The 24,942-nt window shown below is 38.9% G+C and overlaps 1 protein-coding gene across 1 annotated transcript in view; it reads right to left on the reverse strand.

The window, feature by feature from the left end:
* Positions 1 to 421: 421 nt before the first annotated feature.
* The window catches only part of FAM149A (family with sequence similarity 149 member A), a 47,240-nt gene continuing 22,719 nt past the window's right edge, over positions 422 to 24,942 (reverse strand). The window contains exons 2-14 of the mRNA XM_053459187.1: positions 23,781 to 23,891; positions 23,061 to 23,193; positions 19,970 to 20,112; positions 18,948 to 19,073; positions 18,649 to 18,822; positions 17,966 to 18,153; positions 17,402 to 17,550; positions 16,982 to 17,076; positions 16,207 to 16,431; positions 14,690 to 14,810; positions 10,484 to 10,612; positions 10,294 to 10,372; positions 422 to 1,008 (exon numbers count right to left, since the gene is read on the reverse strand). Coding sequence (XP_053315162.1) covers positions 938 to 1,008; positions 10,294 to 10,372; positions 10,484 to 10,612; positions 14,690 to 14,810; positions 16,207 to 16,431; positions 16,982 to 17,076; positions 17,402 to 17,550; positions 17,966 to 18,153; positions 18,649 to 18,822; positions 18,948 to 19,073; positions 19,970 to 20,112; positions 23,061 to 23,193; positions 23,781 to 23,891 — 1,744 coding nt within the window. The 3' untranslated portion in view covers positions 422 to 937. The remainder of the gene's footprint in view (positions 1,009 to 10,293; positions 10,373 to 10,483; positions 10,613 to 14,689; positions 14,811 to 16,206; positions 16,432 to 16,981; positions 17,077 to 17,401; positions 17,551 to 17,965; positions 18,154 to 18,648; positions 18,823 to 18,947; positions 19,074 to 19,969; positions 20,113 to 23,060; positions 23,194 to 23,780; positions 23,892 to 24,942) is intronic.

Consider the following 24,942-nt stretch of genomic DNA (forward strand, 5'->3'; position numbering starts at 1 on the left):
AATCCAAGAACATTTTGGTATAAGTTATTTACTGGCCATATGCAATCATGTTGAAGGTGGGCGAATTGTCTTAGTTTAATATTCTGGAAAACATTACATTGTTTTGATAGAAAGTGCTTCATTTTAGGCCTGGATTTACAGATTAGGCAAAAAGTTGGCACTTCCTCACACAAGAGATGCCATCAGCAGGGTACAACCAGTACCCAAGTATGAAGCCCAGGCAAGCATTGATCTTTCATTGGTCCTCACGGTTCTCTACCCAGGACTGAGACCCCATAACCCTCTATATGAGACTGGGCCTTTGTAGCCCCTACCTAGAACTGGGCTCTTGCGGCCAACTTCCCATGTCTGGGCCTTTGCAGGCTTTGAGGCCCAGATGGCCCTATTACAAACTTGGGGAAGGGCAGTCTATTGATTTTGCTGGGCCTTAAGATTACTCATAGTGGCTCAGCCACTAAGAATCTTTGTAGTAAAGGTAGGAAGTGGCATTAAAATTAAGCCACACCCATTGCTCTTCTGCATTAAGCCCCAAAGGAACAGGCTCTATACGCAAACCCTTCATTTGCCAAACCGGAAATCCAGCTCTATTTAATTTACCATATAAAAAGTTATATTTCTTGGAAAAAAATATATTTTTTTAATATTATGCAAAATCCTGCATAACATATGTACATCTTATATTATGAACAATTCATGGAAGATCAAAATGTGTACAATGCCCGGCTAATCCTGCAATGTCCAAATACCGGTACCCTGTGGTGCAAATACAAAATAAACTCAGTAGCCTGGATTTGAAGAAATTGGTTTCAATGAGCCCCCTTTCCATATATTAAAAAGCACCATACTGAATGTAAAGCTATCATGAAAATACTTGTTGGGGGGGGTGCTCTTGAGGTCCCATGTGCCTAATACAAGGATTACTGTCCAAGTCTGTTTATTATGGCACTTGAAATTTTCTTCTTGCGTTTGGTGGGTTCCTCTGGAGAGACTTGGGTTGATACTGTGAACCTTAAAAAGAGAAGATAATTTAATAAGGATAACAAGTTCCATTTGTTTCACTGCAAGACAAACAGTAGTCCAGTAATGATCTCTGAAATTATCTTTATTCTAGGAAACATATTCCTAGCTCTTATATTGTGCCACTTTGACACAATGGACAATAATGAATCAGTGTATTGGCCTGCATGGTAATGTCACAAAAGGAGTGGCCCTATAAAAAACTTCAAGGAGATTTTTGTAAATTCGTCTGCAAAGTTTCTTATGGTCCATGTAAACCAGGCATGTCCAAAGTCCGGCCCGAGGGCCAATTGCGGCCCACGTTCCAGACTGATAAGGCCCCCCACATAAGTTGCCCAAATATAGATCTGGATTTTTTATATTAAAGGCAGAGTGATTTAACACCTCGTTTAGATTTGTCATCCAAGTCACAAAATGAAAAGTATGCCGTTTTCAATAAACTTTGCATAAAATAGTTAATTTGCTTTTAATTTTAATGGTTCAAAGAATGTCAGGCAAAATGGTCGGCCCTCGCACATGTTCACTTCAAATCTGGCACGCTTCGAAAAAAGTTTGGACATGCCTGATGTAAACCATAAACACTGCTGAAGTGTTTAGGTAAATGAAGACATAGGGAGCCACACATGGACTAAAATTTACTTGACCGCTTTCACAGCTGAATCTACTGGTTTAAGACTCTTGCCATCCTTTATCAGGCCAGGCAGGAAATTTCTATCTGATGTCTTATTATTTTTTTTTTTTTTTTTTTTTTTTTTTTTTTTATTTTATTTACGAAAATAGAAGAAATGACATAGAACACCACGAAAAAACAATCTCTATGATAAACAAAAAAAAATAGACAATAATATATACTGTCTGTCGGGATCCCAAGCTAAATAGGGGAAAGCATTTGTAAATAAAGAGACAGACAATCAATTGGTCATCCCCGTTCAGTTGTGTAACCAGCAGACCATAGAGAAAAGAAAAAAAATAAAAAAAAAAAAAAAAGAAAAATACACAAAATATTAAACAAAGAGATGGAGCTGGGGCGAGGGCGAGATATTTCCGAAACTTCAGAGGGACTTCTAATCCAATTGAGATCGAGATCTATTGATTTTTTGAAAGCATAAATCCCAATAACGGAATTTTTTTAAAGATATATAAAGAGTTCGAGAAATTTCCCTTTCCATGGTAATTTGATACAGCAGTTGTTTCTCAAAATGAGACCAAACGAAATGTCTAGCTTGTTTCCATTCCCTAGCGATACATTTCTTGACTGCCAAGCATGTGTGTATCGTTAGGTTTAACTGAGTCGGAGACAATAAGGGCCAACCTTGGTGTAATAAAAGAGATAAGGGTGAATTCGGCAAATTTATATCGTCAACCGTTTTCAAAAAAACTAGAATGTCTGCCCAAAATTTAAACACTATTGGGCAGGACCACCAAATATGTAGGTAAGTTCCCTCCCCCTGCCCGCAACGCCAACAAGTATTTGGACACGTTGTAAACATAAGAGCAATCTTGGTGGGGACTCTATACCATTTGTTGACGACTTTATAATGAGTCTCTAATAATGAGAGATCATGGACTCTCGGAAGGAGTTGTTTATACATATTTAACCATTGGTCATTTGAAATTATAATGTTTAGATCTTTTTCCCATCTTTCTTTTACCGAAATAGTGGGTAAGTCTCCCTCAATTACTCTCATCAGTTCTATACATTTTGATAATAATTTTATAGGTTTAGTAAGGCTAAAAATAGATGTAATTCTCCTATGGATTTCACTCTGTGTGCAAACTACATGTTTATTGATACAATGTTTAATCCTTAAATAATTAAATATGGATGGAGAAAAAGGTTTCAGTTTTTCTACTAGATCTGGAAAGGGAATCAGTTGTCCCTGTATCATAATTTCAGCTATTGATTGTATACCAGCATCTGTCCATTGAGCAAGAGAGATGTTATCGATCGTTTTTTCTAACACGTCTATACTTAATGAATCTATCAATTTCCCTTTAATACCTAATCTTTTTTTAATACGTAACCATTCTGGGATAATTCCCTCTAGAACCCTGTTTTTCCCTTGGATTTGAATTAATGTGTCTCTATCCTTTATAGACCATACTAATTTATTAAGATGAGTGTTTCCCAAGGCATTTTGTTCTATTATATACCATCTTTCTTTTTTAATGGTCTGTTGATATATTTTAGTTATATGTAACAAAATGCTTGCATCATATATCTGTTGGATCAAAGGGAATCCCATTCCCCTATTTTTGGGTTTAGCACCCAGTAATTTAGAATTTATCCTAGGAATTTTCCCTTTCCAAACAAAGTTTATAAAAGAAGTATGAATTATTTCCAGCCAATTCTTTGGGATTTTTGCAGGAAGCATCCGAAACAAATAAGTCCATTTCGGAGTTAAGTAGGCTTTTAACGCGTTGACCCGTCCCCACCATGAGAGATCTGTTTTCCGCCATTCTCTAATCAATTCAGTAGAAGTTTTTAAAGTACGTAGATAATTTTTAGATACTAGATCTTCCAATTTATCTGGAATACAAATCCCTAAATAATCAAAATCACTCGCCTTTGTATTCAATGAGTAACTCATTGAAAGTCTGTAAACGTGATGGGGTTTCATATTTTTAACTTGCGCGATGGACTTATTCATATTTAACTTATAGTTCGAAACCTTACTATATTTTTCTATTTCGGAAAGAAAGATGGGAAGTGAGGACAGTGGATCAGACAAAAAAATAATCACATCGTCCGCATAAAGAAGAAGTTTATATATGTTATTACCTATCTCAATGCCCTTGATTTTATAATTATTTCTTATCTGAATAGCAAGGGGCTCAAGAGACAGAATGTATAGGATAGGGGATAGTGGACACCCCTGACGGGTGCCATTCTGAAGGTCGAACCAGTCAGAACAAAAACCAGAACCCACTACCCGGGCGCTAGGATTAGAATATAAAGCATTAATAGCTGTGTACATCCAACCAGAAAGACCGAAATGTTTTAAAGTTACTTTAAGGTACCCCCAACTGACCCTGTCAAATGCTTTCTCTGCATCTAATGACAGGGACAGAAGGGGGCACCTATGTTTTTCTACATAGTCCAATATATCCACCAGACATCTAATGTTATTTGCCGAATCTCTGCCCGACACAAAACCCACCTGGTCTGGATGGATCAGAGTTTGCAAGATTGGTTTTAATCGTTCCGCAAGTAGTGACGAAAATAATTTTGTATCGACATTTATTAATGATATGGGGCGGTAATTTTTTATGTCTTCAGAGTTTTTATCTTTTTTTAATATTGGTAGGATATTGGCCTGTAAAAATTCTTTTGGACAGGAGCCTGTGATCGTGATTTCATGAAACATATCTAACATTCGATCTATAATATCTTTTTTAAAGGTCTTATAAAACAGATTCGTAAATCCATCCGGCCCAGGTGTTTTAGCTCTTTGTAATTTATCAATTAGTGAACTTAGTTCTTCCCTTTGCAGCGGTTTAAGTAATGTTTCTCTCTGTTCTTGATTTAAAGCTGGAAAATTTATCGAATTTAAATATGTCTCTACCTCTGACTCATTAGTTTCTGATGGTATATTATATAATGAATTATAATATAATCTGAACCCCTCTGCAACATCTTCAGGAGACATTCGTATGTTTCCTTGTGTTACAATCTTCGTAATTCTTTCTTTGGCCCTTTGTTTTTTAAGTAGATTTGTCATTAATTTATCTGGTCTATTGCTTTTATGATAAAATTTTAATTTTAATTTTTCCATGCAATATCTAGTCTTTTCCAGTTCTTTCTGGTTTATTTTATCTCTAAGACTTGCAATATCTTTTATACAGATATGTGTAGGGTCCGATTTAAAATCTTTCATCAAATTATAATAAGACACATAAAGCTCATTTAACAAGTTCTCCCGTTTTGCTATCATATTTTTTTTGATCTTAATAAAGAAGCCCCTGGCGACCGCCTTATAAGTACACCATCGTATCCCTTGGGATGTTTGACCTGCTTTGTTTTCTTGAAAAAAATTTTTAGTCATATTTGAAATAAGTTCTCTATTTATTGCTGAAAACAAAAGCGAATCATCCAACCGCCATGTCGTACACGAAGTTGGACCCCAGATATCTTTAAGATCGAAAAAAATTAAACTATGGTCAGACCAAATGTTCTCCCTCAGTAAAATCCGTTCAACTTGGTTAATTGCTCTAAGGTCACCGAGGACCATATCAATTCTAGAGAATGACTTGTGTACATTTGAATAATGAGAATAGTCTCTTAGTGAGGGATGCTTAACTCTCCATAAATCATAAAGGTTAGCTTTATCTATAATATTACGAAAGGAATTAGTTCTCTTTTTTAAATTTTTATTAATTTGTTTATGCTTACCAGTTTCTTTATCCATTGTTATGTCTAATATGCAGTTAAAATCCCCTGCAATAATAAGAATTCCTGTTTTTATTTGTTCAACTTTATCCAAAATAATTTTAAGATGTGTAAGGGGCTCCTTATTAGGAAAATAAATATTAACTAATGTATATTTTATGTTATTTAATGTACCCACCCATATCAGGTAACAAGCATTTACATCTTCTTCTATATATGTTGTTTCTATACTAATATTATTTGAAAAGGAAATCGCTACCCCTCTTTTTTTTTTATCTTGCAATGAAGCATGAAAGGTATGTGGAAAGAGTCTCCCCCCCCATCTTAATTTATCAATAGTCCTCCAGTGCGTTTCTTGAAAAAACGCTACGTCAATCCTTTCTTTCTTTAGACACGAATAGACTCTACTACGTTTTTCAGGCGAGTTTAGACCTTGAGTGTTGACCGATACACATTTAAGACCCATTTAAATGATAATAGAGAAAAGGACTTTTCTGGTCTGTCACAACGGCCCTAGCCCACCTGCAAAATCTATATAGCCCCTCTGTTTTTCCGCCTAAAGCCCCAGCTCCATCTCGCAAACCATAAAAAACATTTACAAAAATACAAATCATATTAGAACATACATAAAAACCAAATTGACAAAGAGTACTCAACCAATATACTCCATCGCAGGGGCAAAAAGGCGAGACAAAAATGCACCCGCAAGTGCGACATAACATAAGTAGACTAAACAAATGCATCCCGGTGATAACAAAATTATCAAGATACATACTTAGGTTCAAATGAACCGAAAGGAGGAGAAGAGATGGGAAACCTTGTTAGAAATAATGGCAGGCGTTGAGAACGGTGGATAAATCATATGTTATGACAAAAAAAAAAAAAAAAAAAAAAAAAAATAACATTATAGTAACATTATATAGAAAAGGCAATATATAAAATATATAGAATATCAAAGATGTATATTGAGTGGAATCTTTACACTCAGATTGTCAATGATTTTTAAAGCAAATATGACACAATTTACAACAGTACCATAAAGGTTAAAATTGAGTTGAATTTTTATCCCTTAATTATTTCTAGTTAGCTCCCAGGTCTTTTCCGAATTTGCATTCTTGGACTCAATACATTCAATATGACCATGAATAGAACATTCAAATATTAGTATAGAGAGATTAATATAATAGAGATCTCATCTGTAAAGTACCTCTCAAATAGATTCAGGTCTTAATGAAGATGCACTAAAAAAAGTAAATTCTTTAAAATACATTGACATAAATCTATGATTGACCAGACCCATAGAAAATTAACAAGTATGCATAGGAAGTTTGCGTCAATATCCTAAAAGGAGTCATAACGAGTGCTATGTGCAGCAATCAATTCTTAAATAAAGTGCTTAAGTGTATAGATTATGCATAAAATCTATATTAAATATGTTATTTAGAATAAAATTAAAATATTTATAGTGAAAGGAATTACTGTGCGAACTACATATATTATCTAGTATTATTCTACTTCATAAAGTGCTTTTATATAAAAAATTTATATTAATTAAATTATTTGTTATATTTATTGTGCAAACTGATTATAATAATCAGCAGTGAAGGAAAAAAAAAAAAAAAAAAAAAAAAAAAATAAACATTATGTAGAAAGAATAAAATGTGAAATATATATGATATCAGAGATGTATATTGGATGAAATCTTTACCCTCAAATTGTCGATAATTTTTAAAGCAAATATGACAATTTACAACGGTACCATAAAGGTTAAAATTGAATTGGATTTTTATCCCTTAATTATTACTAGTTAGCTCCCAGGTCTTTTCCAAATTTACATTCTTGGACTCGATACATTCAATATAACCATGAATAAAACATTCAAATATTAATATAGAGAGATTGATATAATAGAAATCTCATCTGTAAAGTACATCTCAAATAGATTCAGATCTTAATGAAAATGCAATAAAAAATATAGAGTCTTTAAAATACATTGGCGTAAATCTATGATTGACCAGACCCAAAAAAAAATTAACAAGTATGCATAGAAAGTTTGCATCAATATCCTAAGAGGAGTCATAACGAGTACTATGTACAACAATCAATTCTTAAATAAAGTGCATAAGTGTATAGATTATGCATAAAATCTATGTTAAATATGTTAATTAAAGTAAAATTAGAATATTTATAGTGAAAAAAAAAAAATTACTGTGCGGACTACATATATTGTCCGATATTATTCTACTTCATAAAGCGCTTTTGTATAAAAAATGTATATTAATTAAATTATTTAGTGCAAACTGATTATAATAATCAGTAGTGAAAGAAGAAAAAAAAAAAAAAAAAAAAAAAGAAAAAAAAAAAAAAAAACAAGAGTGATCAGCCGTGTAAACGTGTTGTTCTTGTAAAAACAATCATATTATTAGAGATCTACTGTGAACTTCCACAAAAAAAAAAAAAAAAAAAAAAAAAAAAAAAAATAAAGATCGAATATTCATAGAGTGTAGTGTTAATCTTGTATAAGGTTCAATCTTATTTTAGAATCTACTGGGCGCCTAACGATTGATCTCAGTATAGAGCTTGCCTATGTAAATCCAAGGCAGCACAAATATTTAGGATATAACTTATGAAAACAAAGAAGAGAGAAGAGAGAAAAAAAAAAAAAAGGGAGAGAAGAACACAATCAAATATTCTTCTGTTTTATCCAATCATTTAGAGCATTTGCATTCATGAAAGTCTCTGCGGAGTTATTCCAATACACTCTTAGGGCTCGCGGAAAAGCCCACATATATTTGATGCTTTTTCCACGCAGATATTTTAAATCTTGTAAAAAGGTTCGTCTCCAATTCCTGGTTCCCAAAGAGAGATCCGCGTATATTTGGATTTCTGAAAATTTTTTATCTTTAGAGATCTTTTGTCTGCGTGCTCTTAGAATATTCTCTTTCCAATGGACCGAAGCAAAGGAAACAATAACGTCTCTAGGAATGGTGTCCGGCAAATCTTTAGGTTTCTTCAAGCGATGGCATTTATCTATTAAATTATGAGGCAATGGCTCTTCTATTTGCATATCCTGAATGAGTTCTACTACAAATGTTTGTAGTTTGTCAATTGTATAGGATTCTGAAATATTCCTAAAGCGTAAGTTGGAACTACGCGAACGATCTTCCAGCTCTGAAATTTTAATTTGCAGATCATCATACTTATTTTCTAAAGATTTAAGCATTGTTGAAGTTAGGTTCTGTTGATCTTCTAGAAGTTGATATTTAGCTTTCGTTGTCAAATTCGCAATATCCTCCCTAATTTCTATAGAGCTGGAGGCAATTTCTTGTTTTATATTTTTCAATAAATCTTCTAGAGCATTTCGTAGTATTTCTTGTGTTACATAAGAAACCTCCGGTCTAATAGGACTAGACAGAGTGTCTTCCATTGAAGCCGATGACTCAGCATGTGAATACTCCAGCGATTCCTTTGTATGTCTCGGAGAAAAAAAAGATGATGGTCCTTTATTTGATTTGGATTCTTTCTTATCTTTTTCTCTATTTTTAATAGGCTGCTGTTTGGGAGGCATAGTTAAAAATTTATGCTACTAACAGCCAATTGTATATATATAATGAAATTAAGGAAAAAAAAAAAAAAAAAAAAAAAAAAAAATCAGGTTTTCAGGTTTATCGTGAATTTGTTGTCCCATTCATTTAGTTAATCGAGCTCTTTCCTACGTCTTCAGTGAGTCTCAACTATCAGTATACAGCTATCAGTTATCTCATTTGAGTTCATTTGAGTTTTTTACCAAGCTATAACCGGCTTTTGCCGACTAGTGACCGCTCTTGAACAGACCGTAGTCCAGCACTGCAGCGACAAGTATATACTTGCCAGGTCACGGTAGCGTCGTCGGCAGAATAACAGTTTCTGCACAATAACTGCTCGGCGGCTCGACGGCTCAGCAGCCAAAACACAATAAGTGTATGTTTAAAAAAAAAAAAAAAAAGAAAAAAAAAAAAAAAAAAAAAAAAAAAAAAGGATTTATCAAGATTGTCGTGAGTTTATCGTCCGGTTCCTTTGGTTAATAAGGCTCTTTTCTATGTCTTCTGCTGTCTTGATTCAGTATTCAGTAGTCAAATATCTCCTTTGAGTGCATTTAAGTTCTTTACCGAACTGTAATCAACTTTAGGCAACTAGCAACCGCTTTTAGGCAGACCGTAATCCAGCACTACCACGCGAGATGTATACTGCCAGGGTCTCGGTAGCGTTGACAGCAGAATAACAACTGCTACAAGGTAACGGCTCGGCGGCCAAACACAGCACAGCGGACAACTCCAAACAGTCTCCCACGGCACCTCCGCAGATACTGTAAGTATCGTATGACGAATATAACATACCGCGAATTCCCGGCAGTAATGGTGTAAACACGACTGCTGTGGGGGCCGTGGAGAGCAGGCACATTCCCCGGCTCAACTTAGCTTGCCTCAGGTTAACTCAGCCTCGCGGCATCGCCGCGTGGATCCCATCCTCCTCCTCCTCCTGGCGCGTGTAGCGTCACGTCCTCACGTGCGTCACGCCCCTCATCTCACCCATTTCCCAGATACTCTAAGGAGATGTCTTATTAGGGTGTTCAGGAATGTTATTAGAATCACACCAGAGAGTTAGCAGAGTTAGTTACTGTAGGTGTTCTAAGTCCTCACGTGGAATCGCATAATTCCAGAGGGTTCCTATTGGTAACCCCAGAAAATTGTGAAGTAAAAGCCTCATCCCCACCAAATTAGCCTGTGTATCTGTTGTCAAAGTATTGACAAGGTATTGTCTAAGATCACCTCTTTTATAATAGGCTTCGTAAGTGCTTTTACCAAAATGTAAAAACCTTTGTAGAACAAAAATAAATCTTTTCTTACTTGTTAGGAATGTCTGACCAGTCCATGTATTATTGGCAAAATCCAAAGGAGTAAATGACCTTCTGTATGATGCTTCTGACTAAAATAAAATAAAACAAAAAACATTTACTGTCCTTTATTTTATATTTTTCTTTGCCTAATAATTTATAGATCAAATATCTGTAAATTAGCCCAGATAAACGTAACTCACTCTGAATGTATGAGTTGTATTGGGTCTTGAGAATTGTTCTACAACTACAGTTCGCTCTCGCAAAGGTCGTCTCCCAGTGGTATCAGGGACGGCACTTGATACCCGGCTATGCAAGTATCGGCCCCTGTGCTGTGAGAGAGATGGAAATTACTATTGTTATTTAAGATTGTTATTCTGCATTCTAAATACATAATTATGATGGCCCCCCACACACACACTTTGCAGTTCCCCTCTTCTGGAAGGCTTTCCACACTATTTTGGAGTGTTTCTGTGGGAATATTTGCCCACTTAACCAGTAGAGCATTTAATTTACCATATAAAAAGTTATATTTCTTGGAAAAAATTATATTTTTTTAATATTTTTTGTTGCTTTGTGCACTGGGGCACAGTCATGCTGGAATAGAAAGGGTCTCCCCCATACTGTTCCCACAAAGTTGGAAGCATAGCATTGTCCCAAATGGTTTAATACGCTGAAGCATTACGATTTTCCTTCCCTTATGAAAAAGTTACTGCAGTTTTTCTAAAGTAATACTGCAGTTTTTTGGACATGAAAAAACTGCAATACTGCACATTTACTGCAGTTTTACTGCATTTGTACTTCACTGTACTGCAGTTTTACTGCACATTTACTGCACTTTTTATATTGCAAACCTACAGTTGTACTTCAATGTACTGCAGCTTTATTGCATTTGTACTTCGGTACAAAAATAACTGCAGTAAAACTGCAGTACAGCAAAGTACAAATGCAGTAAAACTGCAGTAAATGTGCAGTAATACTGCAGTAAAAGTGCAGTATTGCAGTTTTTTCATGTCCAAAAAACTGCAGTATTACTTCAGAAAAACTGCAGTAATTTTTTCGTAAGGGCTGGGTGTGAGGTTTTCACCCTGCCTATGTTTTACTTTGTAATGCCTTCCTGCAGCCACTAGTGGCCACCCTTTCATCTCAGGAGCACCAGTTTCATTATTTGGGACAGCTGAGCCACATTATCTGGAAGTTAGCTCTGCCCATTAATACCTGCTTATTGCATTGTGCTTTATCTGGTCATGTTCTACTGGTAGCAGTGTTCTGATTTGGATTAACCCGACTTGCTTCTGACTTTGTTCCTTGGTTCCTGATTTGGCTCTTCTATTGCCTGTGTTGATCTGGCTAGTTCTGACACTCCTAATGGATTCTGATTTGGCATTGTTTTGGTCCTTATGGTTCTGACCGGGCCTGCCTGACTACGTGTGTCCTGTCTGAGGGCTCCCTGCCGTGAGTCCAGTACTCTGCCGTGTGTCCAGTGCTGTGTGTCCTGTCTGAGGGCTCCCAGCCGAGTGCCCTGTCTGAGGGCTTCCAGCCGAGTGTCCTGTCTGAGGGCTCCCAGCTGAGAGCCTTGTCTGAGGGCTTTCAGCCGTGCTCCAGAGAGCGGGCCCGCCAGTCCAGCTACAGCATCCGAGTACTATCTTGTGCCCGACTAGGGGGCTATACATCTGCTTTCGTGCCTGTGCCCTGTTTGGTCGTGTCTACAGCTGTACTTGCTGGCTTCTTCAATACAGACCATCTCTTATTAAGATCCTGCCTGCTGGTTCATTTTGCCGGTCTGTACCTTCCTTTTAGTAATGATGCATCGTGGGGTACAAACTGAGCCTCTGATATCCCCTGCAACTGGGCTCCTACCTGACCTGCTTACCCAAGCCCTGACACTGATTCCAATAATTAAGAGGTGTGTCTCAAAAATTTTCTCCATATAGTGGTCCACAAAGCAAGGTCCATTAAGACATGGTTGGATGAGTTTGTAGTGGAAAAACTTGACTGGGCCGAACAGAGTTCTGACCTCAAACCCATCGAACACCTTTGGATGAACTGGAACCGAGATTGCGAACCAGGCCTTCTCATCCAACATCAATGCCTGACCTCACAAATGCTCTACTGAACAAATGGGCAATAATTCCCACAGAAACATAGGTGGGACCAACTACATATCAGTGTCTATGTCTATGTCTATTTATAATATGATGTCATCAAAGTCAACGGGATGGATATATATCTGGATATTAAAGAAAATGTGATTTATTAGATCAGGCCACCTTCTTCCATTGCACCGCGGTCTAATTCTTATGCTCATGTGCCCACTGTAGGTGCTTTTGGCAGTGGTTCCATACGTAATACACTGTGTTGCACATTTCTATCAAAACCAGCATTAACTTTTTCAGTTATTTCAGCTACAGTAGCTGGAGTTGCATTTGGCCACACGGGCCAGCCTTCACCTCCTGCGTGCACCAATGAGCCTTGGCCGTCCATGACCCTGTCTCCGGTTAAACGCTTTTCCTTGTAAGCATTTTTCTTATCTAGTACATAGGGCTGAAACAACGAATCGATAAAATCGATAATAATCGATAACGGAAATCGTTGTCGACGATTTCCGTTATCGATTAATCGAGTGATCGATTCGTTGTTGGAGCACTCGGCTCCTTTTACTTACCTCCGCGAGCGTTCCCCGCTTCTGCTACACGCTCTGCAGTCTCCGCCTTCTAGCTACGTGACGGATGTGACGCGTTCCGGAGGTAAGTATTCTTCATGTCTATGTGCACAGATCGCACAGAGCCACTCGCACAGAGCGAATCGCTCTGTGCGAATGGAGCCACTCGCACAGAGCGGTTCGCTCTGTGCGAGTGGCTCCATTCGCACAGAGCGGTTCGCTCTGTGCGAGTGGCTCCATTCGCACAGAGCGGTTCGCTCTGTGCGAGTGGCTCCATTCGCACAGAGCGGTTCGCTCTGTGCGAGTGGCTCCATTCGCACAGAGCGGTTCGCTCTGTGCGAGTGGCTCCATTCGCACAGAGCGGTTCGCTCTGTGCGAGTGGCTCCATTCGCACAGAGCGGTTCGCTCTGTGCGAGTGGCTCCATTCGCACAGAGCGGTTCGCTCTGTGCGAGTGGCTCCATTCGCACAGAGCGGTTCGCTCTGTGCGAGTGGCTCCATTCGCACAGAGCGGTTCGCTCTGTGCGAGTGGCTCCATTCGCACAGAGCGGTTCGCTCTGTGCGAGTGGCTCCATTCGCACAGAGCGATTCGCGGGGGTGGGGGTCCACGGTGGGGTGGGGGTGGGGTTTCAGGGGATGCAGAGTGTGGGTGCAGGGCAGAGTGGGGGTGGGGGTGCAGGGAAGAGTGGGGGTGGGGGGTGCAGGGAAGAGTGGGGGTGGGGGGTGCAGGGCAGGAGACTGGGTGCAGGGCAGAGTGGGGGTGGGGATGCAGGGTGTGAGTGTGGGTGCAGGGCAGAGTGGGAGACTGGGTGCAGGGCAGAGTGGGGGTGGGGATGCAGGGCAGGGTGTGAGTGTGGGTGCAGGGCAGAGTGGGTGCAGGGCAGAGTGTAAGTGTGGGGGCAGGGCAGAATGTGGGGGCAGGGCTGGGTGCAGGGCAGAGTTGGAGACTGGGTGCAGGGGCACAGTGCAAAGTGCTGGGTGCAAAGTGCCAGTGCTGGGTACAAAGTGCCAGGGCTGGCTGCAAAGTGCCAGGGCTGGCTGCAAAGTGCCAGGGCTGGGTGCAAAGTGCTGAGTGCTGGGTGCAAAGTGCTTGCTGGGTGCAAAGTGCCAGGGCTGGGGCAAAGTGCTGGGTGCAAAGTGCCAGGGCTGGGGCAAAGTGCTGGGTGCAAAGTGCTGAGTGCTGGGTACAAAGTGCTGGGTGCAAAGTGCCAGGGCTGGGTGCAAAGTGCTGAGTGCTGGGTGCAAAGTGCTTGCTGGGTGCAAAGTGCCAGGGCTGGGGCAAAGTGCTGGGTGCAAAGTGCTGGGTGCAAAGTTCTGGGGCAAAGTGCTGGGTGCAAAGTGCCAGGGCTGGGGCAAAGTTTCTTGAACAGTAATAGTCCACCTCTTTTCAGAATGTTTGGGGTTATTTTGTTTCATAAATATTGTGTTTGGGTTCTTGTACTTTGAAAATATTGTTTTTTATTACATCATAACAAAATAAGAATGTTAATGTAAATTTTAAGTTGTTTTTTAACATCCAGTTCATTAAATTATTTTAAATAAACGAAAAATTTGCATATTGTTTTTTTTTATCCGATTAATCGATTAATCGAAAAAATAATCGGCCAACTAATCGATTATTAAAATAATCGTTAGTTGCAGCCCTACTAGTACAGTTATTTCTTCTGAAAATAAACTTGTGTTTGATAGAATTGGATTACTTGGTCATTTCATTAATAAAATATTATCTTAATTATTAAATTATCTTACAGCTGAATGACGTGATCCAGGCACTGACAGATGTTGCTCAACGGCTTCAGAGTTAATTGGTGGCAATTTATTTCTGTTTGCTTGTATGGATGGAGAGCACAATCGTTCCAAACCAGTGTATCTGAAAAGTAATTGCAAATTACATGGCAAGGAAAATGACAGAATATAAAAAGCAGCCTTTGAAACACTACTGTTGTCTTTGTTGTTAATAACAATTATCATCAATATATTTAATGAGTTGAAACAACTCAAGCGGTCCTGGCCAATTACTGTACTAACCTACACCAACTCCATCGCTAAATGGGAACATCTTAGGAGTGTCTTTTTAGAGTGTACATTTACCGTATTTGCTCGATTATAAGACGACCCCGATTATAAGACGACCCCCCAAAATCAAAATATTAATTTAGGAAAAAAACAAAAAGCCTGAATATAAGACTACCCTATAGGGAAAAAGTTTTACCAGTAAATATTAATTAATGTAAATTATTTTCATGTTTAATAAAAGCTATGATTGAGAAAAATATATTTTTTAAATTTCCTTTTATTTGCCAACCTGCCCCCCCCAGTTATGCCACTCTGCCCCCAGAAATGCTTTATACCCCCCTATTTGCCACTCTGCCCCATGATATGCCTTATACCCCTGTATGCCACTCTGGCATATAGGGGGTTAAAAGGCATATCATGGGGCTGAGTGGCATATAGGGGGGTATAAAGCATTTCTGGAGGTATATAGGCATATCATGGGGCTGAGTGGCATATAGGGGGTTAAAATGCATTTCTGGAGGTCCAGAAATGCATTTTAACCCCCTATATGCCACTCAGCCCCATGATATGCCTTTTAACCCAGCATGTACTGGCTGCCTTGGCTTGATAGGAGTGTGATTGCTGTTAGCAGTTTGATATATATATATATATCAAACTGCTAACAGCAATCACACTCCTATCAAGCCAAGGCAGCCAGTACATGCTGGAACCTGGGGATGATAGCAGTGGGATTACAGCCTCCATATGCCATGCTACAACCCCCACCCCCCTTACACATCCATGCTATCACACACACACTCACACTCATTCACAAACATTTAAATACTCATTCATTCCCTTAATCACACACACTTCACACATACTCAAAAACCCTCCCCCACCCCCTCACCTGAACTGCAGATCTCCCACTCGCAGACTTCTGCAGGGGACCGGCTGTAGCAACTTCTCTGGCCCCGCCCTCAGAGGAGGGAGGGGGGAGATAGAGTTCTGTGAGGACGCTGCAAGCTTCCTGCCCTGCTTCTAACAGAAGAGACGCTGCTCGCGACCGGTAAGCAGCATGGCGCCAGCATTTTTTTGGGGTCTGATTAGAAGACGACCCCGATTATAAGACGAGGGGTATTTTTCAGAGCATTTGCTCTGGAAAAAACCTCGTCTTATAATCGAGCAAATACGGTAAATTGCTTGAGAAACAGAATCAGTTAAACTACAAATTATATGAGGAAAATGTAGTAACTTTTGAACATACTCACAGTTTTGTGCCCCTTAGGACCTCATCGCTGTAAACATTTGGTGTTTTAGATCTCAAAGGATCCAAGGAAAGTGAGGGCAGTCTGCGTTGTGTTGGCGTCTTTCTAGAAGGCGTTTGCAGCATCCGAGAGGCCGAGAGAACACTGTTATCGGTCAGTCTGCCAAGTCGGTTCCTTGCAGAGGTTAAGATGCTAGGTACAACATTTAAAGTTTTGTCCTCTTGTTCACTTTGAAAATGAAAATAACATAAAGTGTGATGACTTTTTACTATTTAGAAGAATTAACTGTTGACTAGGACCAAGCTAAAAGGATGCTTTCTTATCACACTAAGTTGTATGCAGTGGTATGTGGTACAAATGCATCCCATGCCAAAGCTTACTGCTAGTCTACAGCCATAACCTCTTCTATGGTGATGCATTAACCTGTCCATCAGTGTAATTATACAGAATGTGACATCAAAGCTCAGGATCTAATCCCTACAAGAAGCTGATGTTGACACTACATTAAATCAAACATCAGGGTGGGAACATGTAGGAGAGGGCTCAGTTGCCTTATTCATTTTTTACTGGACATAATCCTGCCTCCATTTCATCAGTTGCCCCCTTCCTAACCCATGCAAAAATGGTTCATAGACCTTTAGAGACATGTGTCTTCCCCTTAACGATTACTTCTTTCTGTATAGCACCAAAAGAGACTTAATAGAAGTGCATTGAAGAGCTTTGATCTATTTTAAGCCGATATTAGTATATAAGAATATTTTCTAAAGAAAATACATACTGTGTCTTTTCAGCTAAACCCCCGTGTCGATGTTGTAGCGGCTTTGCTTGAATGGTCATTACTCCATTCAAGTCACTGTAGAAATTACGGCTGCCCTGTAAGACGTGAAAAAGAAGAAGAAAAATTTAATTCTATGATGACTCTTAAGATGCCTAGTTGATTAAAATATGCATTATACAGGGCCAGTTCACCCCCTCAACTTGCCATGGTTTGTCATTTGTAATACATAGTGAAGTTGGGTAGTTGAAACTAAAGTTAACTAAAGTTAAATTTTAGTAAATAAACAAGATTAATTTATGCAAAATGTTTTACTCCAATCTAAAAAATACTACTAAGTATTCTCTTATAGAAAAGGATAACTTTTTTTAAGTGATCCTTTATGGGCTTAATTTTAACATATGGTATGTAGAATTATGATACCTGAGATGGTAAAGCGTATGTGCCAAATGACATGCTTCGGGTTTCTGAGCCCCTAGAAGGAGGAACACTGGGTACTTCTGAAACCATCCTTGGAACTGGAATTTGAACATTCCTGGAGGGCTGTAACTTTCCACCTTGCTTAATTTCATCTGCACCCAAATATAAATAAATATGAAGAGAATTTAAATTCTCTGTCTGCAAAAAATGTATATCATAATTTTTATCCCAAAATCCAGGATATTCACACTATAAAACAAACACAACAAAACAGATATGAAAGCATCTCAGTAACTGCAAAATATGCATTTGTCTGATGAATAATATTATTTCAGGTTTACAAATGTTGCTGTCCCCAATATGTGCTGGAATTGAATACTCAGACAACATTCTACAGAATGCTAAAAAGAAAGAGACAGTCTTTACCTATAATATGCCCCGGCAGTATATATATGTATGTTTTTATGTGGTTATCTAGAATAGAATAGACCTGTTCCCAAAAAAAACCTGTTCCTCAACAAAATACTAACCACAAAACATCCATCTAGTTATTCTCTGTACATGTACCTGAGGCGGATTCCCAGGATCTAAGAACCACATCCTGCATCAACTCCACAATGTTTCTCCAGGCATCATCAAACACCTCTGCAGCCACTGTGTCTTTGATACATGCATTAGGGGAGACAGGAGGAATGCCACGTTTGTTCCTCTTCCGATGAAGGTGGGCTTTCTTTTGATCCAAGCCCTCATCCTCACTATTGGGTAAAGCACATTCAAGTTCACTATGCTAAGAACATAGCATTGTAAATAACATAACAGAAAATAACGAAATATATAAAGTACGGTATATTGTGAAACGAGATAAGAACCAGATGTTTTTCGCTCTTACAGTATATGTAACAATAGCATTCTATTTCATTTTTATTTTGTTAGTAACTATGATTGTTTTTCTACTACTACTAGTATAACGCTATTACTACTACTACAAATCACTGTTGCACATAACACCTCAACCAAAAATTCTCCTCCTTGGACTAAACTAAACCTGTTTCTATATTCAATGATTTATTATGCTTTTCTTGCATTTCTCCTCTTTCCTTCTCTCACATTTGTAAAGTTAATGGGAAAACAAGCAGATGCATGAAACTATTGTTTTAACATATAAGTAACATATAATGTAGGCATAATTTCCATTTTAATAATGTTATACACGGTAATGTGGACTGATAAAGTACAGCAAGAAGTCTTACTAGTCTTTGCTGTCATAAGCGAGGTACTCCTCAATGTTACCATCCACATCATAGATCTCTTCCTCGAGGAATGAGTATACAGATGAGTCAGAAGTCAAGGAGCTTCCACTGTAAGTATACTCCTTTTGTAAAGGAGATACTGTGGGAACCAGTTTTGATCCTGAAATGCAGAGCCTAAAAATGAATTGCAACAAAACAGGGGTTTTTTTATTATTATTTTTTTAAGTAATAAAAGTAACATGATAGAATTATTAAGAGAGAGAGACATAACAGTCATGAATGTATAGTGTATTACTTACTGTCCCAGGTCACTGCTGCTCTCCACCAGGCTAGGGAAAGAACTTGTGTATACAGAACTAGGAGTCCTACTTTGAAAGTGCTGGAAACCATCATCCATGGGGAAAATAAGTTGTTTTCCTAATATTCTAAATGATGCAAATAAAAATATATATATATATAATTAGACAGAATTTTCAAAATGAGAAACTTTATCTAATAAGAACCCGATTGCAGAAACCTGTCAATCAAACCAGTCCACATAATTAATTAATATTTATGTACTCTAAAAACACAATGCAAGAATTTTGCAAGAATTGTTAATATTTTCCAATTCTGGATACCATAACTTTTCAACACATAAACATGACTAGAATTAATAAACTGTGCTATTTCTTCTTTAATCAGTGTATGTGTGCTAGAGATATTTAAGGGACTATTTTGTCACAGCAGAATTAAGTTCAGTGGAACAAAACAAATTACCCTTGAACTTTTACCTAATTAACTGTAGGATATGATTTGCCTGTAAATTTGCCTACGCATCTGTAATTAATAATTACAATAATCTGTCATTAATGCCCTATGATACAAGTAATCTTTTTTCAGACTACCTAATATGTTAATCTTCCCTACTGCTCCATGAGAGCTTCCCATGTCTTTGAACATTAAACATATGGGGGGTTTTTTGTTTGCCTGTTTGTTTTTCATTTGTTTGTGTGTAACCCTTTATTTATATATTTTGTAAAAAGATTCACACATTTGTAAAAGGTATAGCCCCAAAAAGTAGTTTGTACATATGTGAATAATGCTCATGCTCAAATTTTATTAATATTCATATTTACCACTGTTAGAAACAAAATTGTTAAAAAGCAAACCAAGAAAAATGGTGCATTGTTACATAAAAAGGGCAGATTTGTGGGACAGGCAGATCCAGCTTCTTTCTTGATCAATTTTTTTAATTGCCTCTAGATGCCAGTGGACTCACAGAAATGTACAGTCTTCGCCACAGTGGTCTAGTTTAGAGGATTGGTCCAGGCTGAGTTACCTTAGATGCAGAGATCGTTTGGTCCACTCCTTGCATTCAGCTTGTAGATTCTTGGTTTGAGATGTCACATTGCCTTCAAACATCATCTCATCCACATCCCAGAATAACTGATGCACTCTTAGAGTGTTGGCTTTATCAAATTCCTAGTGAGTTACAGGAAAAATAATTATCATGTTTAAATACAACTCTGTGAGGATGATAATAATCTGTTTTTGTTATCCCGCTTGCCGATTACAGGGGCTGGCAATACACCTGCCATCATGAGTTTTGTTTGTAGCACATTGTGATAAAATAATTTATACAATTTGAAGCTACTCAAGACATATTAAAATTGATATAAATATACTGCTGTATTTAAATTGTTACACCGTTATAATTCAACCGCAAAAAAAAGAACTGATACAGTTGATGAATAGCCAATGCAAGAGTCATACAGTATCACAACTCAGGTCTTCTGAAGCAGGAGGATGAGTGGATTTAACTCAGCAACCAGATATATTTTCAAAAAGAATACCGTATTTGCTCGATTATAAGACGAGGTTTTTTCCAGAGCAAATGCTCTGAAAAATACCCCTCGTCTTATAATCGGGGTCGTCTTCTCAGACCCCCCAAAAAATGTCTGCTGGGGCCATGCTGCTTACCGGTCGCGAGCAGCGTCTCTTCTGTTAGAAGCAGGAGGACAGGAAGCTTGCAGCGTCCTCACAGAGCTCTATCTCCCCCTCCCTCCTCTGGGGGCGGGGCCAGAGAAGTTGCTCTACAGCCGGTCCCCTGCAGAAGTCTTCGAGTGAGAGATCTGCAGTTCAGGTAAGGGGGTGGGGGAGGGTTTTTGGGTAAGTATGTGTGATTAATGTGTGTTTAATGTGTGAAGTATGTGTGATTAATGGAATGAATGAGTATTTAAATGTGTTTGTGTGTGATAGCATGGATGTGTAAGGGGGGTGGGGGTTGTAGCATGGCATAGGGAGGCTGTAATCCCACTACTATCATCCCCAGGTTCCAGCATGTACTGGCTGCCTTGGCTTGATAGGAGTGTGATTGCTGTTAGCAGTTTGATATATATATATATATATATATATATATCAAACTGCTAACAGCAATCACACTCCTATCAAGCCAAGGCAGCCAGTACATGCTGGGTTAAAAGGCATATCATGGGGCTGAGTGGCATATAGGGGGTTAAAATGCATTTCTGGACCTCCAGAAATGCATTTTAACCCCCTATATGCCACTCAGCCCCATGATATGCCTATATACCTCCAGAAATGCATTTTAACCCCCTATATGCCACTCAGCCCCATGATATGCCTTTTAACCCCCTATATGCCAGAGTGGCATATAGGGGTATAAGGCATATCATGGGGCAGAGTGGCAAATAGGGGGGTATAAAGCATTTCTGGGGGCAGAGTGGCATAACTGGTGGCATAACCTATAATCCTATAGGGTCGTCTTATATTCAGGCTTTTTGTTTTTTTCCTAAATTAATATTTTGATTTTGGGGGGTCGTCTTATAATCGGGGTCGTATTATAATCGAGCAAATACGGTATTACCTAAATCCACACAGAAGATGACTGAAAACACATGTTCATGGACACAAATGCCTGTCTCTGGACTCCTGGAGAGTTATTTTAGACTCTGACTTGCTATCCTTCAGTTTGGACTGAAATTCTGGTTTGGGCCTTGACCTGGCCATGAACTGTTCTGAGTCACCCACTTCTGATATATACAGGTCCTCCATCCCCTGAGTACTTCTTGTTTCTTTATCCCTAAACTTCATGGCTTAAGTTCTGCTCTCTTCATGCAGCACAGGGCTCTGGCATTCCTGACTGAGTGTGTCTATGCCTGTATGACTCCTGTTCTCCTGTGCTATTCATCCACCCAAATTCTGCACAAGTTTGTTTTAAGTAATCTTGCCTACCACGGGTGGACTGGTCTTAATTATTCAGACAGGGACAGTTTGATTTGGGTAGGAGCATAGTGGAGTCAAGTAAAGCAACTTTGCCTGACCCCACAGTAATAGTACATCAGCTCACAGACAGGCTCCAGGTATGGTAAGTGTGTGTGAAAATACATATGTTAGTTATGGACGCAGGGGTCCATCGGGCTGTACTTTAGCAAAAGGATAACAGTCACCTCTGCTGCCCACACACGTCAAGTCCATCACACGTGTGTTGCTACATGGCTGCCCTTCCAAAGTTCGCACATCCTCCTGTCTAGGCTGTTGCCACTGTGTCAGCAGCTTCCAAGAGGGCTGTGTTGTCTCAGACCACCACAATGAGACTATGCCCAATGCCATAACACTTTTACTCCACTTTAAATGAATTAAAAAAATTAAACACAGGGACTAGGAAAAGATGAACCATAAAATATGGAAATCACAGCTGGCTCTAAATGTACATAAATAAAAATGAAATGTGTGAGAAACAGTGAAAAGTGTGAGGTATACGTGTATCTTCAGTTATCTTTAACAATATAGTCATTGTATGAGAGGTCACAGAATAACACTGGAGTTTTCCAATAAGTATTAATCTCTCCAATAGAGCCCTGCGCTGGGAGGCTTTTTTAATCCCGCTCCCGCCCACTCTTGTTGATTTTTTGCCCGCTCCCGCAATGTGGGTGTTCCACTCCCGCCCGCTCCCGCCACATTTGTGGCAAATCCCGCCCCGCTCCCGCCACATTTGTGGCCAATCACGCCTACCTCCTTACCTGAACTGCAGAGTTCCCGCGCAGTTCCGCAAGGCTGCCTTCTCACTGCTCCCTCACAGCGTCTCTTCTCTTGCTCCGCCCAGGAACAAGGCAGAGTCACGGGAAGTGACGTCACATCACGTGACTCCGTTTTGTTCCTGTGCGGAGCAAGAGAGGAGACACTGTAAGGGAGCAGCGAGAAGGCAGCCTTGCGGGACTGCGCGGGATTACCGGGACCCACAGGTACAGTGCTTGACCGCCCGCTCCCGCCCGCAGCACCAGCAAGACCGGCCGCACCCGCAAGGTTTTTGGCGGGTCCCACGGGACCTGCCTCCCAATGCAGTCCTCTACTCTCCAAGTCTTTTCTGCTTGGTAAATCTTCCTCAGTAAAGGAGAAGCATTACTTACATCATCTCTCCAGGAGTATACTGAACTCCTTTCTGTGGACAGGCCCGTGGTATAGCTCTGAATTCCTGACCAGGATTGGTTTAGGTCTGTTGGAGTGGTTTGTCCACTAGATGATAGAGATGAGATGGACTCACTATAAATACAAAGAAGCATTAATCCTACATACTTAAAATCTTTCATGTAGACTCATCAAGTACGTATTATCATCTGAATACAAGGCCTGTTTTCTCTACTACATTTGGTAAAATAAATTGTGCATTTTTAATAATTCTGAGTGGTAAACTGGAATCAATGACCAATGGCAAAGCAACTCAAAATTCATAAAGTATGTATGTATACACATCCTTTTGATTTCTCATTATTATTAACAAGGGCAAACATGAATGCATAGGAGGATCAAATTCCCTACTGCATGTGTTACCAAATGAGGAACATAAAGAGCAACTATATGGATACATAATAACACGATTGAGTTTATTCAAGTCAATATGTTAGTTAAGTGACTTGACTAAGGTTAAGTGACTTGACAAGCATGCCTTTGTCTGAAACTCATAAAATGTACCAAAATACAATTAAAGCCCCCAACCCAAATATAAATATTAAAAAATAAATCTCAAAAAAGTTGGTGGTATAGGCCCAAAGCGATGGGGCGTATGTATCCCATAGGATATTTCATTATAAATTAACCTAACTGAAGGTCTGTGTGACAAAAGGCCATACCATGTGTAATTACATATCGCTTCCTGTACCGGTCTGGTAAAATGTGCAGGAAGAGGGTCTCCATCATCTTCAGAAATGCAGGCATCAGTGTTGACTCGAGAAATGCCCTTCCTAAAATACAGCAAAAATAAAACATAACACATTAAAAACATTTACAATAAGCTCCAAAGCAAGTTAGCACTGAAATTCAATAATGCAATAAATGTTGTAACCATTTGGTTTGTGAAAATATATTTACTATAATTCAATTGATTTCAGCAGGAGTTATGTAAAAAAAAAAAATAAAAAAAAGAAACAAAGGGCCAGGTCGCCTGGCACCTAGGGTTTTACAGGGCCGCCACCATGAATCTGGCACCCTATTCTTTCCGGGTGCGACATAGAGTGTTCTATTAGGCTCCCAGATGGGTCACGTGGCTCTTGCGCGTATCAAGATGGTGACCACATACTACAGGACCTGACCCTTGGTATTGGTATGTAGCCCTGTCAGCCACCAGCACAACCAGCATTTGATTGGCCTGTTTCCCCCACATGTTTACATAGTTTCCAATATATATACAATGCTTATTTTAATCTGATTTACTGAATGCTCTGAATTATAAAATTTAAGGTTGAGAAAAGAGACAGATTTACTTTAAGAGCTTTACAAAAAAATAAAATTTAAGACCCAAACAATGTCCAGCATTGAAAGGTCTCATGCAGAATGTTTATGGCAGGTCAGACAGGTGTGCATTCTCTGGATTCTTGCAGGGTGCACAAAAGGTTAAATCGTTGCTCTAGTGGTCAAAATTACAACTGTTTGCTTAAAGCCAGCACAACTGACCATTATGGCTCAATGATTAACAAAATGTTTTCTTTTACAGTGACCCCTTTACGTGATTAAATTATTAACAGTGCTGCACAAAGTCCTTCTACAACATAACAGCCAGATAATTATCGGAGAGTTCCAAAGCTTTTCTTTAGAAATACCTTTTAGAGACTCTGTTTTCTTTTATTAGAAATTGTCAAGCTCTGCAGTTTATCAAATGGAAGCACATTTTGTCGCATCATGTAGTATCATACATCCATAGGTCCAGTACACCTACACAATATAATAAATCGTGTTCTTTCAGCAGAACTTTTCCATGTGCTGGCAAGGAGGAAAGTAAAGGTCCAGATGTGGAAG

This window comes from Spea bombifrons, chromosome 1, assembly GCF_027358695.1.
Source record: "Spea bombifrons isolate aSpeBom1 chromosome 1, aSpeBom1.2.pri, whole genome shotgun sequence".
Taxonomy (NCBI): domain Eukaryota; kingdom Metazoa; phylum Chordata; class Amphibia; order Anura; family Pelobatidae; genus Spea; species Spea bombifrons.